Source organism: Megascapheus bottae, chromosome 25, assembly GCF_031878675.1.
Source record: "Megascapheus bottae isolate mThoBot1 chromosome 25, mThoBot2.hap1, whole genome shotgun sequence".
NCBI lineage: Eukaryota > Metazoa > Chordata > Mammalia > Rodentia > Geomyidae > Megascapheus > Megascapheus bottae.
In genome coordinates this window covers 21,837,184-21,856,682 of record NC_143533.1, presented here as the reverse complement: position 1 = coordinate 21,856,682, position 19,499 = coordinate 21,837,184, and the positions used below count along the sequence as shown (strand labels likewise).

Sequence of the window (19,499 nt, the reverse complement as noted above, 5' to 3'; positions counted from 1 at the left end):
GGCCAGTGCTGGGGCTTGAACTCAGGGCCTGAGCACTGTCCTTGGTCTTTCTCAAGGCTAGCACTCTACCTCTTGAGCCACAGCACTATTTCTGGCTTTTTCTACTTATGTGGTACTGAGGAATTTTACCCATGTCTTTGTAAATGCTTAGACAAGCACTCTACCACTAGACCACACTCCTAGCCCTGCTTTTTATAAGATAAAAGACTTGAGCTGGGCACTGGTGGTTCTTGCCTTTAATCCTACCCACTCAAGAGGCTGAGATCTGTATATCATAGTTCAAAGCCAGCTCAGGTGGCAACATCTGTGAGACTTGTGTTTCCAATTAAGCACCAGAAAGCTGGGATTGGAGATGTGGTTCAAGTAGTAAAACACTGCCATGGCTGAAAACTTCAAAGACAGTACCTAGGCCCTGAGCAAAAGCTCCTGGACTGGGGCGGGGGGTGGGGGGAGACTTGATATATCTGGGTTCTTTCAGAGAGCCACATGATTTTCTTTTGTATCCATTGAGATTTTCTCTGACCCTTAAGACAGTAGAACACAGTGACAGCTGCCCTGCTCAGTTCTTCTTAGAGAGGAAATTAATGGGAAGTTTGCATTCTTCTGTGACCTCTCATGTTTTCTGACATGGCTTTACTTGTCTCCACAGCGTTTTCCTAAATTGTGATCCCTCTACCACATTATCGCTGATGCCTGACCCCGCTCACCAAAAGCCAGACAAAACCCCACCCGCAGATCCAGTTCGCCAGGCTGCTTCCTTTCCACTAAGGAAAGGACATCCTTGCAGGCACAACTTCCATCCCACAGGGCAGGAGCAGCTCTTTTGGGTCAGGGGAGCCTCTACCCCAGACCCCTGCCTCACTGTGAGCAACTACAAGTCTGTAGACATCCCAGAAGTGGAGAGAATAGGTAAACAGCCCTGTAAGATGGCCTCTCTGGACTTCACGTCTGCGTGCCAGTCAGTTAAGCTAAAACCGAAGGACAGGCCAAAGACCTTGACCCCTGCCATCCAGACCAGGAACACGAAGCGACTAGCAGCCTCTGTTAGCCTACAAGCTGATTGGCAAAGAGAATGGGACCTTGGGATCCACAAAGCTGCTAAGGAAGCCATTTGTTGTGCCCATGGACCCAAGCAGGCAGCTGGGCATGGAAAAGGAACCAAGACATTTCAGGCCAAATCCAAACCAACTTTTCCAAACAGGACAACAAAAAGACAACAGAAAGTACTGGCAGCTAGGGTCAGAGACATCGCCAGACAGTCCTTTAATTTGCCTCATGGTAATCCTTTGAGGAGACAGCGGAACTCAGGCAATCCAGATACCATGACTGCACTCCTAGATTCCAACCCTGTAGTGAATCGCACAAGAGAAAAAAATGATGTATCTGACTCAGATAGCAATTACTCAGTGGATTCTCTCTCTTGTGTCTGTGCTGAAGTCCAAAGGGAGTCCTTGAAGCCCAAGGACCCCCAGGGGAAGTGGAATCTCCCTGGACAAGAGAACTCGGAAAGTGACAACAGTCAGCTATCGGAGGATTCACTGGCTGAAAATGGGTACCAGCACGCAAAAGAGCTGCTAAGGGACAATCACCCCATTAACCATGGCCACCGAAGGATTAGACCCCAAGTTTCCTTGAAAAACTTCTGCACACCTTTATATTGTGGTCCATTTGCTCAGGCTCACAGAAGCTTTTCCTTGGATAGCCTGCTTGATGCCGAGGAAGAACTGGGGGAAGATCAACAAGAGGATCCTTGCTGTGGCTCAGCTGGTGAGATGCCTGCAGAGACCTTTTGGCCCCTCTCAGACTCGGCTTTTCCTATAGTAGACCCCGAGGCAACGTCCGGACCTGGTCTCATCAGCCACAGAATAGAAGCTAAGCTGAATGCTGTCCTGCCCATGAGCAGTTCATGTTACCTCGATCCTCACTTTCAGCCCCATTATGAGTGCCCTGAGTCAGAGGTGGAGGCAGCCTACTTTGAACAAGCTGGCTCTCCCCAAGGCGCACAGCTCTTAAGAGGGAGCCCACTGGTGTCCATGGATTCCTGGTTTTCCTGCGACTCTAAGATCATTCCTGGCAGCTCCCCAGGAGCAGTGGGTTCCTCATGTCCAAGTCCTGACATCCAGGAAGCTCAGCCCTGCGCTGAGGAGAAACCTGGCTACAGGCTAAATGTTGATGAACAAAAGCCTTCCAATACAGACGAAGTTCTGCCAGGTAGCTCCAGACTGCCCCAGGGAGGTCCTGAGCTGCCATGTGGTGCAAGAGATCCATACCCAGTGTCTGCTTCAGATGTATCCAAGCTGCCAGCTTGGGAAAGTCAAAGGCTTCTTTATCCAGGCATCCTTCAGGGCACAGTAGTAACCCACCAGGGCAGCTCTGAGATTTCCCACAGTTCTAGTGTATCGAATCCATTGGCTGCCTCTGCCGCCTCATTCATCCACATAGGTGGCCTTCCCGAAAGAGACTGGGATGCACTTCAGCAAAAGTACCTCCTTGAACTCTCTCATCCTGTTTTGGATGCTGTAGGAAAGCTCAAGCAAGCTTTTTTCTACCCTAAGGAAGATTCTAGTTCCCTGGCCGAAGCTTCTGGTAAAGAAGGAGATACCCGATTGCCAGTTGACCCTGGGGTATCTATCAGTGTAGATGTCAACAACTATCTAGTCCATCGGTCTAGAGCCAGGCATTTGAGAACAGAGAAAGACCAAGTCAGTTCATGTACAAAGTTAGAAAGTGCTTCTGATTTCTTCAGCACTAGTGACAAAGAAGTGAGTTATAATGAAGCGTATTCAGCAGATGTGGAATCACTGACTTCTGCATCTGCACATGCACCAGTCTGTACAGCAGAAAACAAGGCACCACACTCCATGACAGACACACACGAGGGAGGACAGAACAACGTGGAAGAGTGCTTTCAGGGTAGCCGGAAGCAGGTACTACCGACACCCTCTGATGAGCATTTCTTTCAAAAGAAAGTTTGTCACAGTAATGTCACTGCAGCTACCAAAGCAGATGATTGGCCCCCAGACCATGCTCTTTTCAGGAAGAATAATGAAGATCAGGTGGGACCATTAAGTGAAAGCAGCCAGCCTTCCCTATGGGAAGAGAAGAATGATTGCCAAGAGGGCTCTGACAAAGAAGATAGAAAGCACAAGAATGTTTCCCTTGCACCTCCATCAGTTCCAGAGCTCTTCCCCCACGCTGCTTCTTGGAACCCCCTCCCAACTTCCCTGCAGCCACCCCCCTTGGAAACATTCTATATAACCAAGAGCAGAGATGCCCTGACAGAAACGGCCTTAGAGATTCCAGCCTACAGAGAAGTGCGGGTGCCATCCCCACGTCCTAGAGAAGCCTGGGACTTTGATCACAGCCGCCGAGACCCGCAAGAATCTCACTTGGAGGATAGTTTGCCAATACCATTACAAAGCCATGATTCTGAGATGGCTTCGTTTCACCAGGTGACAACAGACAGCTCAGTTGATCTATGCACTAGGGAAGCAATTGGAAAACTGGAGAAATGCCTTGGAAATATTGGAGAAAGCCATAGTTCTGTTTATTGTTTTTTTGCTCATAACAGACATTGTGTCCCTTCTACCAGCACAAAAGTATGTACATTTGAAAGTCAGGTTGAAATTTTAAACACAGAGCATGGTCTTCTAGCCCACGGCGCGCGAGAAAAGGCTTCCACGCAGAACCTCTGCAGTGCTTCCCTAGACAGCTCTGGGTCTGGGAAGACTTTTATTGGTATTCAGGAATCGGAAGCTGAAGGGGAAGAAGATGAGGGCTCTCCTGCAGCCCTCCTGCAGACACAGGCCTGTGAGGAAGGTCCACAGTCCCCTTCTGAAGTCAGGTCTGATTTAACCCCTGAAACCACTGATTTAGGCCTAAAGAAGGACGTGGCCTTGACACACTCTGCTGCTTCGAAGTCCAGATCAGGCCAGAACAGAATAAAAATGACTATGGCCCGGGGTAATGGTCCTGCCCACAAGTGGAAAGGAAAGAATGAAACAGGACTTCCTGGAAAAGCTCTCTATCCCACAGACAGCCTAGAAGAGATTAAACTTCCAGGGCTAGAGTCCACCTGTGAAAAAGTACCATCAGTTACATGCTCTCAGAAAAGACACGCTGGTGGATACAAAGGCCCGAGAAGGTCACAAGTAAGGATAAACTCCAAAGAACCTTTGGGAAAGGAACACGTGCAAAATGTTACTAATGCTGATGAAATGGCTAAGCTAATTAGGAGTATAAGGCAACTGGAAAATAGCATCTTAGAAATTGAATCCCAGCAGAATGATCCGCTTCATGCTTCCCATCCATCAGGAGTCAGTAAGGAGTTTGTGTCCCAGGACCAGAAGAGACTTGGGAGGTCTGATCACATCCCGAGGCCAGGCAGCTCTGGAAACCATCCATCCTACAAGCAGCCATCTATTCCAAGGCAGACTGATGATGCATTTGTTGGGTATGGCAAAACTCGGGGAGTAGAGGTTTATGATCACCACAAGATCACCACGAGCTTCTTCAAGTCAAGGGAATATGCACTAGACTGTCAGCCTGTGGGAGTGAATGCTCACACAGCTGGCACAGAATTAGCCAGAGCCTCCAGGGGCACATGTGATCCTTCAGGGAGAAGCACAGCTCAGGGAGAGTGTACCAACACTGCTCTTCACCCAGGGAGAATGAGTGAATTTGCGAGACCTTTGCCAACCAGACTAGAGGGGTCTGGAAAGGACATCAAGCCGAGAAGAGAATCAGCAAACCCCAAAAAGCAGACTTGGAACTTGGAGAGTTTTGAGGAAGTAGAGACTGTAGATTTTCAGAAGAATCAAATTGCTGAATATTCTAGTAGTTCAGAGCCAGAGGACTCAATAGTTCAAGATAGACTTGAACAAACGGGCAGGGAACGTGGAAGGAGCCCACTGAAAGAAAATAATACGGCCTTAATAAAGACTCAGAAACGTCTTAGTCCAAGCCAGCACTGTTTGAACACAGTTTTCAGTCAGGAGACTACTTCTCCCTTACTGACCCAGACAGACTCTTCCACGGCCAGTTCTCACCAAGACCTGAATTCCTTGCCCTTAGATTCTCCAAGGTTGCCCATAAACCATCTTCATGCTTCCGATACTCTAAATCTCTCTTTAGTTGACTCTCTGCTGGGTCCCACGATGCTGAGGAGTCATAACAGTCCCTTGGGAACCATGGTAGGGCATCAGGACCAGAGTGGAGGGACCAGGAGCCCCGAGGGAAGTGTTTCAGGGGGCTTCTCCATGCCACTCATTGCGTGGTGTGGATCTGAGATACCCACGCCCATGGGATCTGATGACCAGTCCTTAACATCGGACAGTAGCTTTCCACTGGTGACAGAGGACTGGGTGACATCAAGCATCAGCTCCCTTCAAGATCGAGGGAGGGACCACACAATCACTTTGATGGCTTCAAGTCCCCAGGAAGATTTGGGGTCTGAAAGTGAGGCAGCTATACAAGAAAAAAGAACCAGTTCTTTGAATAGAATTTCTGGGCGACTTGAAAAGAGGGTCAGCTTCTTCTTAGAAGAGGACACTGAACAAAGTGGGGAGGCAGGAGGGAAGGCAGAGGAGCCTGAAGACCCAGGCCCCCCCAGCAGTGCCTTAGAATCTACTTCCCCGTCACAAGGGCCTGATACGGAGCCCCTGCTGTCAGATTCCTCAGTCCATGCATCCGTGTGCCTGGCCATTCTGAATGACATCAGACAGGCAACCGCCCAGAGGAAGCAGCTCAGAGACTTTGCCATGTTGGAGACAGTCCTTCCTTACTATGAAATGTCACTAGAGTCTGAATGTTCTGTAGGCACTGCTGGCAGGGGCTGGCAAACAGACCCATTAAACATATCGGACAGGACCTGGCATGAGGGGGAAGCAAGAGGACTGTCTGCTACACCGGCACGTCTGTCACCTGACAGGTTGGAAGTGCAGGCCACCTCTCTCCGTGAAGATAATTTTCAACCTCCATCCAATCCTAAAATAGACAAAGTGCCAAGGCGTCATTCGGGGGCTTCATCTCCCAGAGCCACTGGCAACAAAGGCCGTGGTGGGGAACTGAGGCCCTTCCGGAAAGCCAGAGAACAGTTTGTATGTCACTCCAGCTCTGAAGCCACAAGGGTGGAAGAAGTGCCCAGAGCCCCTTCCTGCACAGACCCCCGGTCCTCCCCCCAGCTGGCTTTGACCAAGGAGCGGGACAGGAGGGTGTCCTCTCAGGCCCCTTGTCATGATCCTGGGGGGGTTATCCAGAGGCAGAGTCACTTAGCTGCCTGGGCGACGGAAGAGGGCACCTTCTCTGGCAGTTCCAAGAGGTCACAATCGCCGTATGGACGTGACGCTGGTGGCAGCTTTGTGACCCCACAGGGAGGAAAAAGAGCCCATGTTGAAAGTCAAGCTATGGTGTGCAATTTTCACAGTCCCACAAAGCTCTCAGGACCTCGTGACGACTCCACCCAGTGTCCTGAGGCTTCCACTGACTTACAGGAAGGGAGGACCAGTGCAAAACACCCTGCGGTTCTTGCTGCAGCGCTGAGAAAGGTCAGCGTGGAAGCGCCCACGCAGCAGCACCTGAAGTGGAAAGAGAAGGCGGAGTCGATGCTGGCAGAAGCCTGCAGGACTGGGGGCAAAACTCCCAGGCCAACATTACCAGATCAGAAACCTAGAGGGGCTGGGAAGGAGGGCCCCTGTCCATGCCGAGCAGAGACACTAGACAGCCTTGTCTCAGGAAGCTCTGAACACGGCAGGCCACTTGGCTCATCCAGGAACCAGGAGGAGAGCAAAACTTCTTGCCAACCCTACGGCAGTGCTCTTATTGCGGCGAACATCTGCTCCTTCCATTCCTCCCCTCTGCTGTGCTGTAGAGATGGCGACCCTTGGAAGGAGATTCCCAGGGCTCGCCATTCACCCCTCACAGAACCTTCCAGGCTCGGTGAAACGGACCCTGACATGCTTCAGCCACGCGGCCTTGAGCTTCAAGAAGTGAATGTGGAACTTGGGCCAAGAGACTTGGGCAACACTCTTGAGACAAACACCACAGCTGCCGTCCTGTCTCGCGCTCAGAGCAGTAGCTCTCCGTTTACCCCCGGTGCCAGTGCAGATGCTTTCACTCACGCCGCTGCTGGTGGCAGCTCGGGGCTGGTAGGGGATCCTGAGAGGAAAGGTAACGCTGAGCTTAAGGGCTTATGCATGGAGTCAGTGAGGGCTTTGACAGATAGTTCCGTAGGTGACCAGCATGCCCAGGCAGCTAACTCGGAGCCAAAACCACCTGTAACGGCCTGGGGCCCGCACAACCTGAATGGAAGCAAAGGGTTTGCCGAGATCGAGTCGGTGGTAGAGCAGCAGAGACAGATAGAAAACACCATCAAATCCCTTTTAGAGAAGACACAATCTCTCACCATGTCCTCAGATCCCCAAGCCAAGTCTGTGACGTTGAAACACGTGTGCAGCCCTCAGGTTGACTGTGCCTGGGAGGAGGAGGAGCAGCAGAGGGATGAGCCTCCTGGAGGCAGTGAACACTCTGCCCCAGGCAGAGATCCTCCCCCCTCAGATGAAGGGGGCTTGCACTACCAGCTGGTTAGAGATGCTGGGACAGCTGAGGTTCCTGTGGCAAAGTCTCCTGTGTCCCAGAGTTTCTTTTCAGGTGTTGAAGACACAGCTTCTGTGCCTCTAGAGCAACCGGAAGTGCCACAGCCTGCTTCTCAGAGGCTTGCCCAGTCTTGTTCCAACAAGAAGCAGCCCGCCTCCGAGCTCAGGCACTCATATCCTATAATTGCAGTCTTCTCTGGTTCCCAACACGTCAAGTCCTCTCCTAGACCCCAGTTCTCTGTGGTCAGCTCATCTCGGTCCCTTCAGGAGCTAAAGGTCACGTCCCATCCTTCCCCTGCAGAGAACACACAGAGCCCACGTCCCAGTGGCCGTTCCTCAAGAAAGCCAAAGGCAAGAGCGTTTCTGAGGGCTGAGGACGGCAATCAGATGACCTCCTCTAACTTGGACTGTAGCCCTAATGATCATAGGACCCAGAAATCTGTGACCCCTCCTTACCCTACATCCCCGCCTTGCTCATGTATTCCAACTCCCAATTGTGTGAGCAACTGCACCCCCAACACTTTGGAACAGCCTCCACTGCCGCCAGGAAAGCCAGAGAAACCAGGTGTGCAGGTAAGGTCAGAGAACTGCTTCTCTCCAGTGGACAAAGGGATGTTAACCCCTGACTCCAGCAACAGCAATCCTTCCATTCCGCCTTGGTCTCCAGAGGGGTCTGTGTGCATCGACTGGAAGCAGTATGTGTTCAGCAGTACAGCTGATCTCTCTAGTCAGAAACCAGCAGCCTACTGCACCAGCATGGACAACGGCCTAGAAGACCAGAATTCCCCACTCCACTTCCAGCTGGGCGCCCAGGCCAGAACCCTGGCAAGCACACTCGGCAACAATGAGCATGCTCAAGGCTGGGTTAAGTCTGAGAAAGTACTGAATCCTTTATTGGTCTCGAGGAGGGATCCCTTTGTCCTCATTGGCACTGGAGTGGCCCCCACTTCAGATATCCATAGCAGACCCCCGTCCCAGGGCTCCAGGGATGAGGCAAGCTGTCCACAGAGTGAGCTGCTGCTGGCTGAGGAGAATTCTGCCGCTTCAGTGGAGGCGGCTGTGCCGCGGGGGCAGGCCGGGATGAGCACCTTGGAACAAGGCACCCAGACCTCCGGCTGCAGGCGCCGCTGGAGCTGCACAGATATCACCACACAGCCTGACGCGGATGGCATGTCAGCCTCTGACCTGGCCTCCTGGAGCAGCATGCACAGCCTGTCTCTCCGCCTCTCTCAGCTTCTGCACAACACCTCGCAGCTGCTCGGAAGTCTCTCCCAGCCAAACGTGGCCCCAAAGAATCAGATGACCAACATGGATGCTCCAGATGAGGCCCTGCAGGCCCTCAGGGTAGAAGGTGCCACTCGGACCACGGTGGAGAGAGGCATCCAGACCGATCTCATCTCCCCGCTCCTTCCCATCCCCGCCCCAGTGGCAAAACCTCAGGAAGCTAATACGATCCTTGGAGTGCTAGGCTCCGGTACCACAACCATGTCTCAAGGAAAGGGCAAAATCCCAGTGGCACTTGAGAAAGGGGAGGCAGAGGAGATACCACCCAAAATGGCAGCATCCGATTTTCATGAAGACGCACGCCACCTCAGGCTGGCGAGCCCTCCAATACCTTTGTCTAAGGTGGGTTTTCAGAAAGGGCCTCTGGAGCAGAGCCTGTCTCCTGTGGGCCCACTGGCTTCTCCTAAAGCAGCTTCTCTGCCTCCCGCCTTCCAGCCAGGATGCCCTGGCCAGGCTAAGGGCCCTGGCATTCCTCACTCCCGAGAGCCCCGTGTCCGGAAGCGGCGGAGCCCAGCGAGCGCCATGGTGGATCGGGCCTCCTCGCCCATCCTCACACTCAGCGCCTATGGCCAAGAGTCAGACCCCCCTCTAGGCTCCCCGATTGTCTCCGCTCCCTCCACTCCCTCTCCCGAAGGCTCCTCAACACCTAACTTTAGCCCGCCCTTGGTTCTCAATGACCCAAGGCTGCTGAAGGAGCACTGTGAGCATCCGTCGGGTGGCTCCCTGAGTATCAACCCTCAGGGTCAAGGCCAGAAACACTCAGAAAGGAGTTCTGACAGGTTCCTCCTCCAGGCAGGCTCCCCCTGCTGCCCACAGAGGAGCTCCAGAGCCCAGGGGAGAGCCGCTGGGCAGCTGCAGCGCGGCACACAGCCATCTCCACCCCCCAGGAGCCACTCCCGGGGCAGGGCTCCAGTGGAGCCCCAACCCACAGCAGGCCTCTCTCTGCCATGGAGGGAGCTGCAGCCCCCCACTTGGTCGGCTGACCCTGTGGGGCCTCGAGGTCCTGCCTCGGGCTCACCTCACGCCTGCCAGCCCGAGGAGCTGCCGCACTCCGCTTCCCACATTTGTCTGATCCCTGAGCTCCAGCACCATGGCTCGAGGGACAGGTATGGGGTTCAGGACGTCCCTTCTGGGGAGCTAGGTATGAGTGAGGAGCGGAGGACCAGCTCAAGACAGAAGAGACGGAGGCCTCCACAACTTCCTGGTGACCACGGCCAGGACGTTGAGTGGTCCCGGGTGGAACAGATCCCCCTGCATGTGGGGGCCCAGAAGCCCTCGCTGAGCACAGAGCTCACGGAAGCTAAGCTGCATCGAGGCTTCGGGGAGGCTGACGCCCTCCTGCAGGTGCTGCAGAGTGGGACTGGGGAGGCGCTGGGCCCCGAGCCCCTGACTCACAACTGGGAGGAGCTGTATACCAGGTAAGGCCGGGCCTGGAGGGGGAGGGGCCGCCGAAGTGGTGGAGAACCTGAGAAGGGGGCCACTCCCACGCTCAGCTCTGGCGGCTTCAGGGGTCAGAGAGCACTTCAGGGCATGGCCATACGGGGCCAGCCTCAGTGACCCCGTCACATTTCTCAGGCAGAGAAAAGCCATCGAGACTCTCAGGCGAGAGAGGGCTGAGCGACTTAAGCAATTCTATCAGCCACCAAGCCTCCACTCCAGGAAACAATCAAGTCTCCAGCTCTCCAAGGAGCTCTCCCTCCAGGAGCCCGACTTGCCCAGCAGGCGCCGGGAATACTTGCAGCAGCTGAGGAAGGAAGTTGTGGAGGGCACCAGGTGAGGGGCGCCCACTGCTGTGTGGGGACAGGACTAGCGTTTTAGCATCTTGGAGGTGAATCTGGGCAGCTTGGATACTCGGGAGGAGGAAGACCAGCGAGAGTGGGTGACGGAAGAGAAATCCTGAGAAAGGATGGACAGGGAGCTCTGCCAGGTCTTGTAAGTCTGTAGACCTGGGTCTTAAAATGACATGGTCTCCTCTCTCTAGCAGTCTCTCCTGAAGAGGTGAAAGTTTGACTCTCTGGGCAGAGAGAAGAGGGTATCATGTCATTTGAGTGCAAGGCCCGTGCTGTCACCAGGTCATTGCCATATGAGAAAGTCTTGGGCTGGGAGTTTGGCCCAGTGGTAGGGTGCTTGCCTACCATGCACAAAGACCTAGGTTTGATTCCTCAGTACCACATACATAGAAAAAGCCAGAAGTAGCTCAAGTGGTAGAGCTCTAGCCTTGAGAAAGCCAAGGATAGTGCTCAGGCCCTGAGTTCAAGTCCCAGGACTGGCAAAAAAAAAAAGAGAAAAGGCAGTCTTTTCTGGGCTGGGAATGTGGCCTAGGGGTAGAGTGCTTGTCTAGCATGCAAGTCCAGGATTGGCAAAAAAAAAAAAAAAAAAAAAAGAATTAGCACCCTGCTATCTCCCTTAGGAGATCAGAGCAGGCATCCAGGTCTGCTGAGCAAACCTCTGACATCGAGCTCATGCTGAGAGACTATCAGCGTGCCCGAGAGGAGGCCAAGCTGGAGATTGCCCGGGCGCGGGACCAGCTGTGGGAACGGACTGAACAAGAGAAGCTGGGGATCCGCCAGAAGATCATCACACAGCTGCGGAGGGTGAGGACTGAGGCCGGGCCCTCGATGTGGCTCTCTGAGTGTGAAGATGGAATACCTGGGGGACAGGATAGGAATCCTGGTGCCAGCCCAAAGCTGGACTCTCCACCGGTACCAGAGCAGCTGCTGCACCTGGGCCAGGCCTGGGGGGAAGAGTCTATAGTGCATACCTAATATGGGAAAACCTGAGGAGTGTGGGCAGCGGGAGGCCGAGGCAAGAGGCACAGGAGGTAGGTGATGGGGGCTGTGGAGGAGAGGGGATGAGGTCATGAAGGTGCACCTGAAGCTGCTTGTTGATCCCTCCTTCCCAGGAAGAGGAAAAACTCCACACCCTGGTCAGCTGTAGCCCCTTGTGCTCCAGCTCCAATGGAAGCCTCTCCTCAGGGATCACCTCTGGATACAACAGCAGCCCTGCTTTCTCAGGCCAGCCCCAGTCCCCAGAGGCAGTGGTGAGTGAGCAGTGGACCCTGGGAACAACCCAGCAGTCCAAACTACTCAGATAACAATTTGGGCCGGGGCCGGGAGTTTGGCCTAGTGGTTAAAGTGCTTGCCTAGCATGCATGAAGACCCGGGTTCGATTCCTTGGTACCACATACATAGAAAAAAGCCGGAAGTGGTGCTGAGGCTCAAGTGGTAGAGCTTTAGCCTTGAGAAAGTCCAAGGACAGTGCTCAGGCCCTGAGCTCAAGCCCAGGACTGGCAAAAAAAAAAAAAGAATTTGGCCGGCCCCTGCAGATAGGAGCCCTGCCTACAGTCTTTGGACTTCCCTTGAGTTCTGCCTCCATTATAATTGATGATACAGCAGTAAGCAAACCATTTTTGTCCATTGGAAAGGTACCTTTAGTTATTATTTGTGTGTGTGTGTGTGTGTGTGTGTGTGTGTGTGTGAGAGTGAGTGAGTCATGGGGCTTGAACTCGGCCTGGGTGCTGTCCCCAAGCTCTTCAGCTCAAGGCTACCTACTGCCTTACCCTTGAGCCAAGTCCTACTTCCTGTTTTCTAGAGGTTAATTGGAGATAAGAGCCTCAGGTCCTTTTGTGCCCAGGCTAGCTTTGAACCTTGATCCTCAGATCTCAGCCTCCTGAGTAGCGGAATTACAGGTGTGAGCTACCATGCCCAGCGGAAAGGTAGCTATTTTATGATTCATAACTATTGTAAATATTTGGATAGGGACACTAAGCCAGCATAAAATAGTGTCTAAGACCACATGTTCACGGTAAAGATCGTGGAGAAGGAATGTATGCATTTAAACAGAGGCTGAGCCAGGCCCACGTGCTCAGACCTAAAATCCAAGTGACTCAGGAGACTGAGATCTCTGAGGATCATGATTTGAAGCTAGCTGGGGCAGAACGCCCCATGAGACTTTTCCATTGGCCTAAATAGCAGACAGCCAGAACTGGAGGTGTGATTCAAGTTGACGGAGTACCAGTATTGAGTGGAAAAGGCTAAGCAAACAGGTGATGTCCCAAGTGCAAGCTCTAGTACTGGCACCAGTCTAGAAGGATGAGAGTACTTAATGCAGAAAGAGTTTAGTGATACTTGAGTTGGGAGAGATTGGGGCTCAGCAAGTGAGGCCTTGAGAAAGGGAGAGATTGAGGAACTAACTGACAGCAGGATGCTGGAATATTAAGACATGAGACAGAAACCGGTGGCTCAGATTTGTAAGCCTAACTAGATGGGGAGTGGCTGAGATTCAATAGAAAGCTTTTACCTAGGAGAATAGGATAAGGAGTTTGGAAGAGGAAGCAAGAGCCACTATGGTAAGACCTTCTAGATGCCGCTGGCAAAACTGAACGGGACTCCACTTGGTTCAGCGCTGCCAATGAAAGAGAAATGATCATGGATCTTCACAAATACAGGACTTAGGTACTATATGTTAGCAGTGGCAGAGAAGAGTGGAGAACAGTACTCATTTTTCAATCCCTGGTCCTGGGACTTGAACTCAAGGCCGGGATGCTGTCCCTGAGCTTTCTTGTTCAAAGGTAGTGCTCTACCACTTGATCCCAGCTTCACTACCAGCCTTTTTACTAGTAAACTGGAAATAAGAATCTCACAGGAAGGACTGGGAATTTGGCCTAGTGGTAGAGTGCTTGCTTAGCATGCACGAAGACCCAGGTTCAATTCCTCAGTACCACATACATAGAAAAAGCTGGCTCAAGTGCCAGAGCTCCAGCCTTGAGAAAACCCAAGGACAGTGCTCAGGCCCTTGAGTTCAAGCCATAGGACTGCCCCCCCCCCCAAAAAAAAAAAAATCTCACAGGCTTTCCTTGCCTAGTCTGGTTTTGAACTATGATCTTCAGATCTTAGTTAGACTTACAAATCTTGAGCCACAGGCACCTGCTAACCCTCACAGGACTGGAACCGTTGCAGTCCTGCTGCTAGCAGCAATGATAGGGACTTTGCTACTGGAAGAGGCCACCTTTGAAGACTGAGTTGGTTTCTACTTCCTGAATTGAAGATGCTCATGAGGAATCTAGGAGGAATAAGAAAGAAGTTGGAAATGCAGAGCTAGAGCGTAAAGTACAGCTAGGAATAGTTGAAAGTCATAAAACTTCCCATTGTAGGGGCCAGGGTGATGACGGTGGCTCCTCAGAATGGTATTTGACCTCAAACGTGGCCTAGTAGTAGAGTGCTTGCCTAGCATGCACGAAGCTCTGTGTTTGATTCCTCAGTACCATGTACACAGAAAAGGCCAGAAGTGGTAATATGGCTCACCTGGTAGCGCCCTAGCCTTGAAAAAGCTCAGACAGTGCCCAGGCCCTGAATTCAAGCTCCAAGAATGGCAGTACAACAAACAAAAAATCCTTCACATTGTAAAGAAAATAGCAAAGGACACACAGGACCATCTTGTACCTGTTACCTACCTCAGTTTGGTGGGGATATTATGTCCATCCGTGTGAACATGCATGTCTTTCTGTGAAGTTTATGAGTGGAAACTCATTGTACCAATTTTGTCACTTGGTTGTTTTTTTTTCTGAAGTATTTTATTATTGGGATAATGTGTAGAGGGTTACAGTTACATTGATCAGGTAGTGGGTGCATTGCTTCTTGATACCTTTATGTTTTTGTCTCCCTTTCCCTCCTCCTCTTTTTTTGGTAGGTCGTGGGACTTGAACTCTGGGCCTGGGTGTCGTCCCTGAGTTCTTCAGCTACTGCCCTATCCTTGAGCCCCAGCACCACTTTCAGTTTTCTGGTGGTTAATTGGAGTCTCATGGACTTTAGTGCCTGGGCTGGCTTTGAACCTTGATCCTCAGATCTCAGCCTCCTGAGTAGCTAGGGTTACAGGAGTGAGCCACCACATCTGGCCACAGGTTGATTTTTTTTCCCTCTCTTATGTAGCTTTTTTTTTTTTTTTTTAAGAAAAACTCTTTTGGTTTTGATTTTTGGTATCAGTAAGTCTTTGTGTTGAAAGAAGCCACAGGTTAGGACGTGAAGATAGAGGTAGCACGTAGGTGCTTTTGAGATCCGGGCTAAAGTCAAGGCCACACTGTTGAGCCGCTGGTTGATGAAGTGTAATGAACACAGAACCTGGTCTCACCTTGGGATCTCTTGCTCAGCTGTTGCACCTGGGGCCATGGTTCAGTCGTTCTTCTCACCGTCCTTTGAGTTTATTATCCATACCCAACCTCTTCCATCCGTGGCTGTCTTGCCGTGGTCACAGTTCTGATGCCTGTGGGAACTGGTCTGTAAGCGGCCTTTAAGCCCATGGCCTGGAGGAGAAAGACGCAGTCTAGGCGGGGTCCTCTTGCTAGTGACCTCTCGGGGCATCCACCTCCTTCCACAGAAGGAGATGTTAGGTTCAGTCCAGACGATTGTGGATCTTTCTGCTTTCTGTGCAGGGGAACACAGACTTGTCTGATTCTAGAGACCCCTGGACAGGGGATGGACAGGGCCGTCCTGCAGTGAGGAACACTCGCCTGCATCTGGCAGGGTCTGCCTGGAAGAGCTCATGCCCTGGTGAGTGGCGGGATGCACATGTGCTTTGTGCGGGACTTGGGGTTGATGCTGCTCGGTCCTGGGGTCTCTGGATTAAGGTGCTCAGTCAGAGCTCTGAGACCCAATGCCATCTCAACTCCCCCCTACCTGTTGCAGGCCCCAGAACCACCTCAGGCAGCAGCTGCTCCCGATCCAGCCTATCCAGCTTGGTCAATTGCTTTTCCGCCGCCTCCTATCAGGATTTGGCCAAGCACATTGTGGACATGGCCATGACTGACGTGAGTCACTTCTTCCACTCATCCCCACTATTGCTTAGCCAGACCTCTGCGGGGTACGGAGGAAGAGGAGCCAGGCAGGTTAGGGGCCAAGGCTGTGGGCTTCAGCAGTGGCGCTCCAGCAAGAAGGGCATGCGTAAGCCGGTGCCCATAGCCTCTGCCTGTAATCCTAGCTACTCAGGACGCCAAGATCTGAGCATCACAGTTCAAAGCTAGCCTGGCCACTAAAAACGGTGAGACTCTTATCTCCCATTGGCTACCAGAAAGCCAGAAGCGGTGACATGGTGCTGGGGCTCAACCTGATAAGAGAACTAGTCCTGCGCTGGTAAATCAGGGGTCTCACTACCTCCACTAATTTGGCCATTGTGCCCCAGGTAATGGCTGCTTGTTCAGATAATCTTCACAACCTCTTCAGCTGCCAGGCATCAGCTGGATGGAAGTAAGTTCCCCGGCAATGTCTTGGTCCAACCCTATTGTCCTGTTTGGGTTCTTTTCCTTCCCTCTGTCTGGATTTCTGGAGTTCCCCCCCCCACCCCTGGGGTGGCAGCTCGGTGACTGTGGAGCTTTTTGGTCCCCCTAGCTATCAGGGTGAGGAGCAGGAGGTGCAGGTTTACTACAAAGAGTTTTCCTCTACTCGGCACGGCTTCCTGGGGGCAGGCGTGGTGCCCCAGCCGCTGCCTCACGTGTGGGCAGCTGTGAGTGACCCCACGCTGTGGCCCCTGTACCACAAGCCCATTCAGACAGCAAGACTGCATCAGCGGGTGACCAACAGCATCAGCCTGGGTGAGCCGAGGGACGCAGATGGAGGCCGAGGCAATGCTTTTGGAAGGCCAGGTTTGCAGGCTCAGCCTGTGAGCCACGAAGCATGGAGGGCGGCTGTGGGCCGGAAGGAACACAGGGTCTAAATCTCCACCCGTCTCTGCAGTATACTTGGTGTGTGATACTACACTGTGCGCGATGAAGCAGCCACGGGATTTCTGTTGCGTCTGTGTGGAAGCCAAAGAGGTGCCTACCTTGTTGGGGCTAAAGAAGCTGCAGGAAAAGCCCTGGGGTGGAGCCCTCTGGAGGGAACAGCAGCACACAGGGGGCTGGTGTCAGGGTGGGGGTAGGCTGCTAGACCGACCACACCCCAAATGCATTCTTTTGCCATTATCAGTCTGGACTCACAGCTTTCTGTCCCCAGGGGCATCTATCTATCATGGCAGCTCAGTCTGTGTATGACACATCCATGCCACGACCCAGTAGAAAAATGGTCCGAGGGGAGATCCTGCCCAGTGCCTGGATCCTGCAGCCTGTCAGCATGGAAGGAAAAGAAATCACTAGAGTCGTCTTTCTGGCCCAGGTGATGGGGCCTTTGCAGGTGGCACAACAGCACACCTTGGGATCTTTCTGTCCAGCTGTACAACACCCCTAGGTGGTCAGCCAGAATCAAGGACTGTGAATACAGCTTAGTGGTAGACTTGTTTGCCTAGCATGCACGAAGCCCTTGGTTCAATTCTTCAGTATCATGCACAGAAAAAGCTGGAAGTGGCACTGTGGCTTACGTACTAGCCTGGAGCAAAAGCAACTCAGGGCAGCACCCAGGCCCTGAGTTCAAGCCATAGGACTGGGAGGGAAGGGGTTAGAGGAAGGAAGTTCACCAGCCTTTCCAAAAGTACTAGAGCGGCTGAGCTGTAACAGCCTCTGTGTGGTGTCCTTGGATGAATGGGTTATTGCAAAGTAAAAGCAGCCTTGGCAGAATTGGTCATCCATTTGTGCTGCTCTCCACTCCCAGTCCCTGCTAAGTTTAGTGCCGAGCTTTTACCTCACAGTGAAGTTCAGATAGGAACAGCAGGCCTGTGAGGTAAGCTTGGAAGCTCCCGGCCTATCACTCATTCTTCCCTCTGTGCTTTCAGGTAGAGCTGGGTGCACCAGGCTTCCCCTCTCATCTCCTGAGCTCCTTTATCAAACAGCAGCCTCTGATTGTAGCCAAGCTGGCTTCCTTCCTTGGTAGCTAGCACTGTGCAATGGAGAAAGTGCTGCTGAGATGCCAGCCCAGGATGCCCCAGCAATACTGTGGCCACTCCTTGGAGTTTGCGCTGAGGCCTCAAGAGCCCAGGCTGCCTGCGGTAGCTGACTGTACTGACAGCCCGGCCCAGGGTTGCCAGCAGCTTGAGCTCCAGATCCTGGCTGTCCAGAGCGAATGAAGCTCCACTCACCTTTTGGATTTCTCACCTTTACTTCCCATCTCTGAGACTGGCACATGACCTGTTCAAGAACAGAATGAGGTGGGGACTGCAGTGCTGCTTTGGCAAAGTGCCTCCCTGGAAAGCAAGCACTGGCCAAGACTTCTCTGGATCTTTCACTAGCATCCAGCTCCACTTTGTGATGGAGTGGCAGGAAGGACAAAACCAGAAAAAAAGGGTTAAAAAACATAAAAAGAAAAAAAACCCAAAACGCTGTCCAAACCAGAATTGTAATTCAGGTTTGTTTCTCTGTTGAATGTTTGCAAAATGCTTTTTGCTTTTTGTTCCTTTTCTGGAAGAGGGCATTTGGATCTTTGCACCAGTCAAGAGTGCTAGTGGGCCGGGCGTGGTGACCCTAGCTACTCAGGAGGTTGATATGTGAGGATGGAGGTTCAAAACCAGCCCGGGCACACTAGAAACTGGAAGTGGTGTGTGGCTCCCGGGGTAGGGCAGCAGTCTTAAGAGCTCAGGGACAGCGCCCAGGCTGAGTTCAAGCCCCATGACACACACACAAAGTGCTAGTGGTATTGATCCTGGCGAGTTGGGTGACCTCCATAAAACAGGTAGGATGAGGGTCAGGGTGCAGGACCTGATTGAGAGGACCAGTGCGAGGTGAGGACAGCTACGCTCAGGCTGCTGCCAAGACGAGACCCTTTCCAGAGGTTAACAGTGGAGGATGAGGTGGTAAGGGACTGGTTGGCAGGAAGCTCAGGGGTATACCTGACTCACTGCACGGGGGAGGCTTGAGCAGGGGGGGCAGTTTCAGTGTTCTTGGCCTAGATGGACAATGAGTTCTAAGATTCTGGATGTTCACCTGTAAGTGGCAGGATGCAAAGACAATTCCACCACCCCCCCCCACCTTTTTTTGTTGTTGTTGATACTTGGAACTCAGGGCCTGTTCTATTCAGTTTGCTTGTGTTCTGCCACTTGAGCCATAAGTCCCATCTAGCTTTTTGTTGGCTATATTGATTTCCCAGCCAAGCTGGCTTTATATCATGGCCTTCCAGATGACCACCTCCTGAGCAACTAGGACGACAGCTATGTCACTCATGTCCAGAACTTTTGGAGGCCTGTTGTCCCCAAAGCCTTGGTTGAAAAGGGTAATCAGATAGGGATTGAGGTATGATCAAAAGTACATTTCTATAATGAAGCAAAGAACTTCCTGAAAGGTCGGCGGGATTTTCTTTTTCTCAGATTAAGTTATTTATAGATTATTGGAGATTTTATAATTTGCTTTTAAATGTTAACACTATGTATTCCCAGCTTTTTTTATGTATCTTACTACTTGACCAAAAGGTCAAACCATCTGTCAATTCCTGTCTATACTTTAGAATAGTTTTTGACAGCTGCAACATTTCCTTTAAGAAAAATTGCATGCAGATACTTTTTTTTTTTTGCCAGTCCTGGGCTTGAGCTCAGGGCCTGAGCACTGTCCTTGGACTTTCTCAAGGCTAGAGCTCTACCACTTGAGCCTCAGCACCACTTCTGGCTTTTTTCTATGTATGTGGTATCGAGGAATCGAACCCGGGTCTTCATGCATGCTAGGCAAGCACTTTAACCACTAGGCCAAACTCCCGGCCCTGCATGCAGATACTTTGA

At 52.1% G+C, this 19,499-nt stretch overlaps 1 protein-coding gene across 3 annotated transcripts in view; it reads left to right on the top strand.

Annotated features, from left to right (window-relative positions):
• The window catches only part of Stard9 (StAR related lipid transfer domain containing 9), a 78,274-nt gene extending 60,097 nt beyond the window's left edge, over positions 1 to 18,177 (top strand). For 2 of the 3 annotated variants that reach the window (XM_090318528.1, XM_090318527.1), the window contains 11 exons: positions 650 to 10,294; positions 10,452 to 10,649; positions 11,287 to 11,470; positions 11,779 to 11,916; positions 15,304 to 15,421; positions 15,557 to 15,678; positions 16,050 to 16,114; positions 16,256 to 16,458; positions 16,601 to 16,680; positions 16,859 to 17,017; positions 17,571 to 18,177. In XM_090318528.1, the coding sequence (XP_090174654.1) occupies positions 650 to 10,294; positions 10,452 to 10,649; positions 11,287 to 11,470; positions 11,779 to 11,916; positions 15,304 to 15,421; positions 15,557 to 15,678; positions 16,050 to 16,114; positions 16,256 to 16,458; positions 16,601 to 16,680; positions 16,859 to 17,017; positions 17,571 to 17,672 (11,014 nt within the window). In that variant the 3' untranslated portion in view covers positions 17,673 to 18,177. Of the gene's footprint in view, positions 1 to 649; positions 10,295 to 10,451; positions 10,650 to 11,286; positions 11,471 to 11,778; positions 11,917 to 15,303; positions 15,422 to 15,556; positions 15,679 to 16,049; positions 16,115 to 16,255; positions 16,459 to 16,600; positions 16,681 to 16,858; positions 17,018 to 17,570 lie in introns of those variants that run through there. The other variant, XR_016532617.1, reaches the window with a different exon arrangement.
• Positions 18,178 to 19,499: the final 1,322 nt, after the last annotated feature.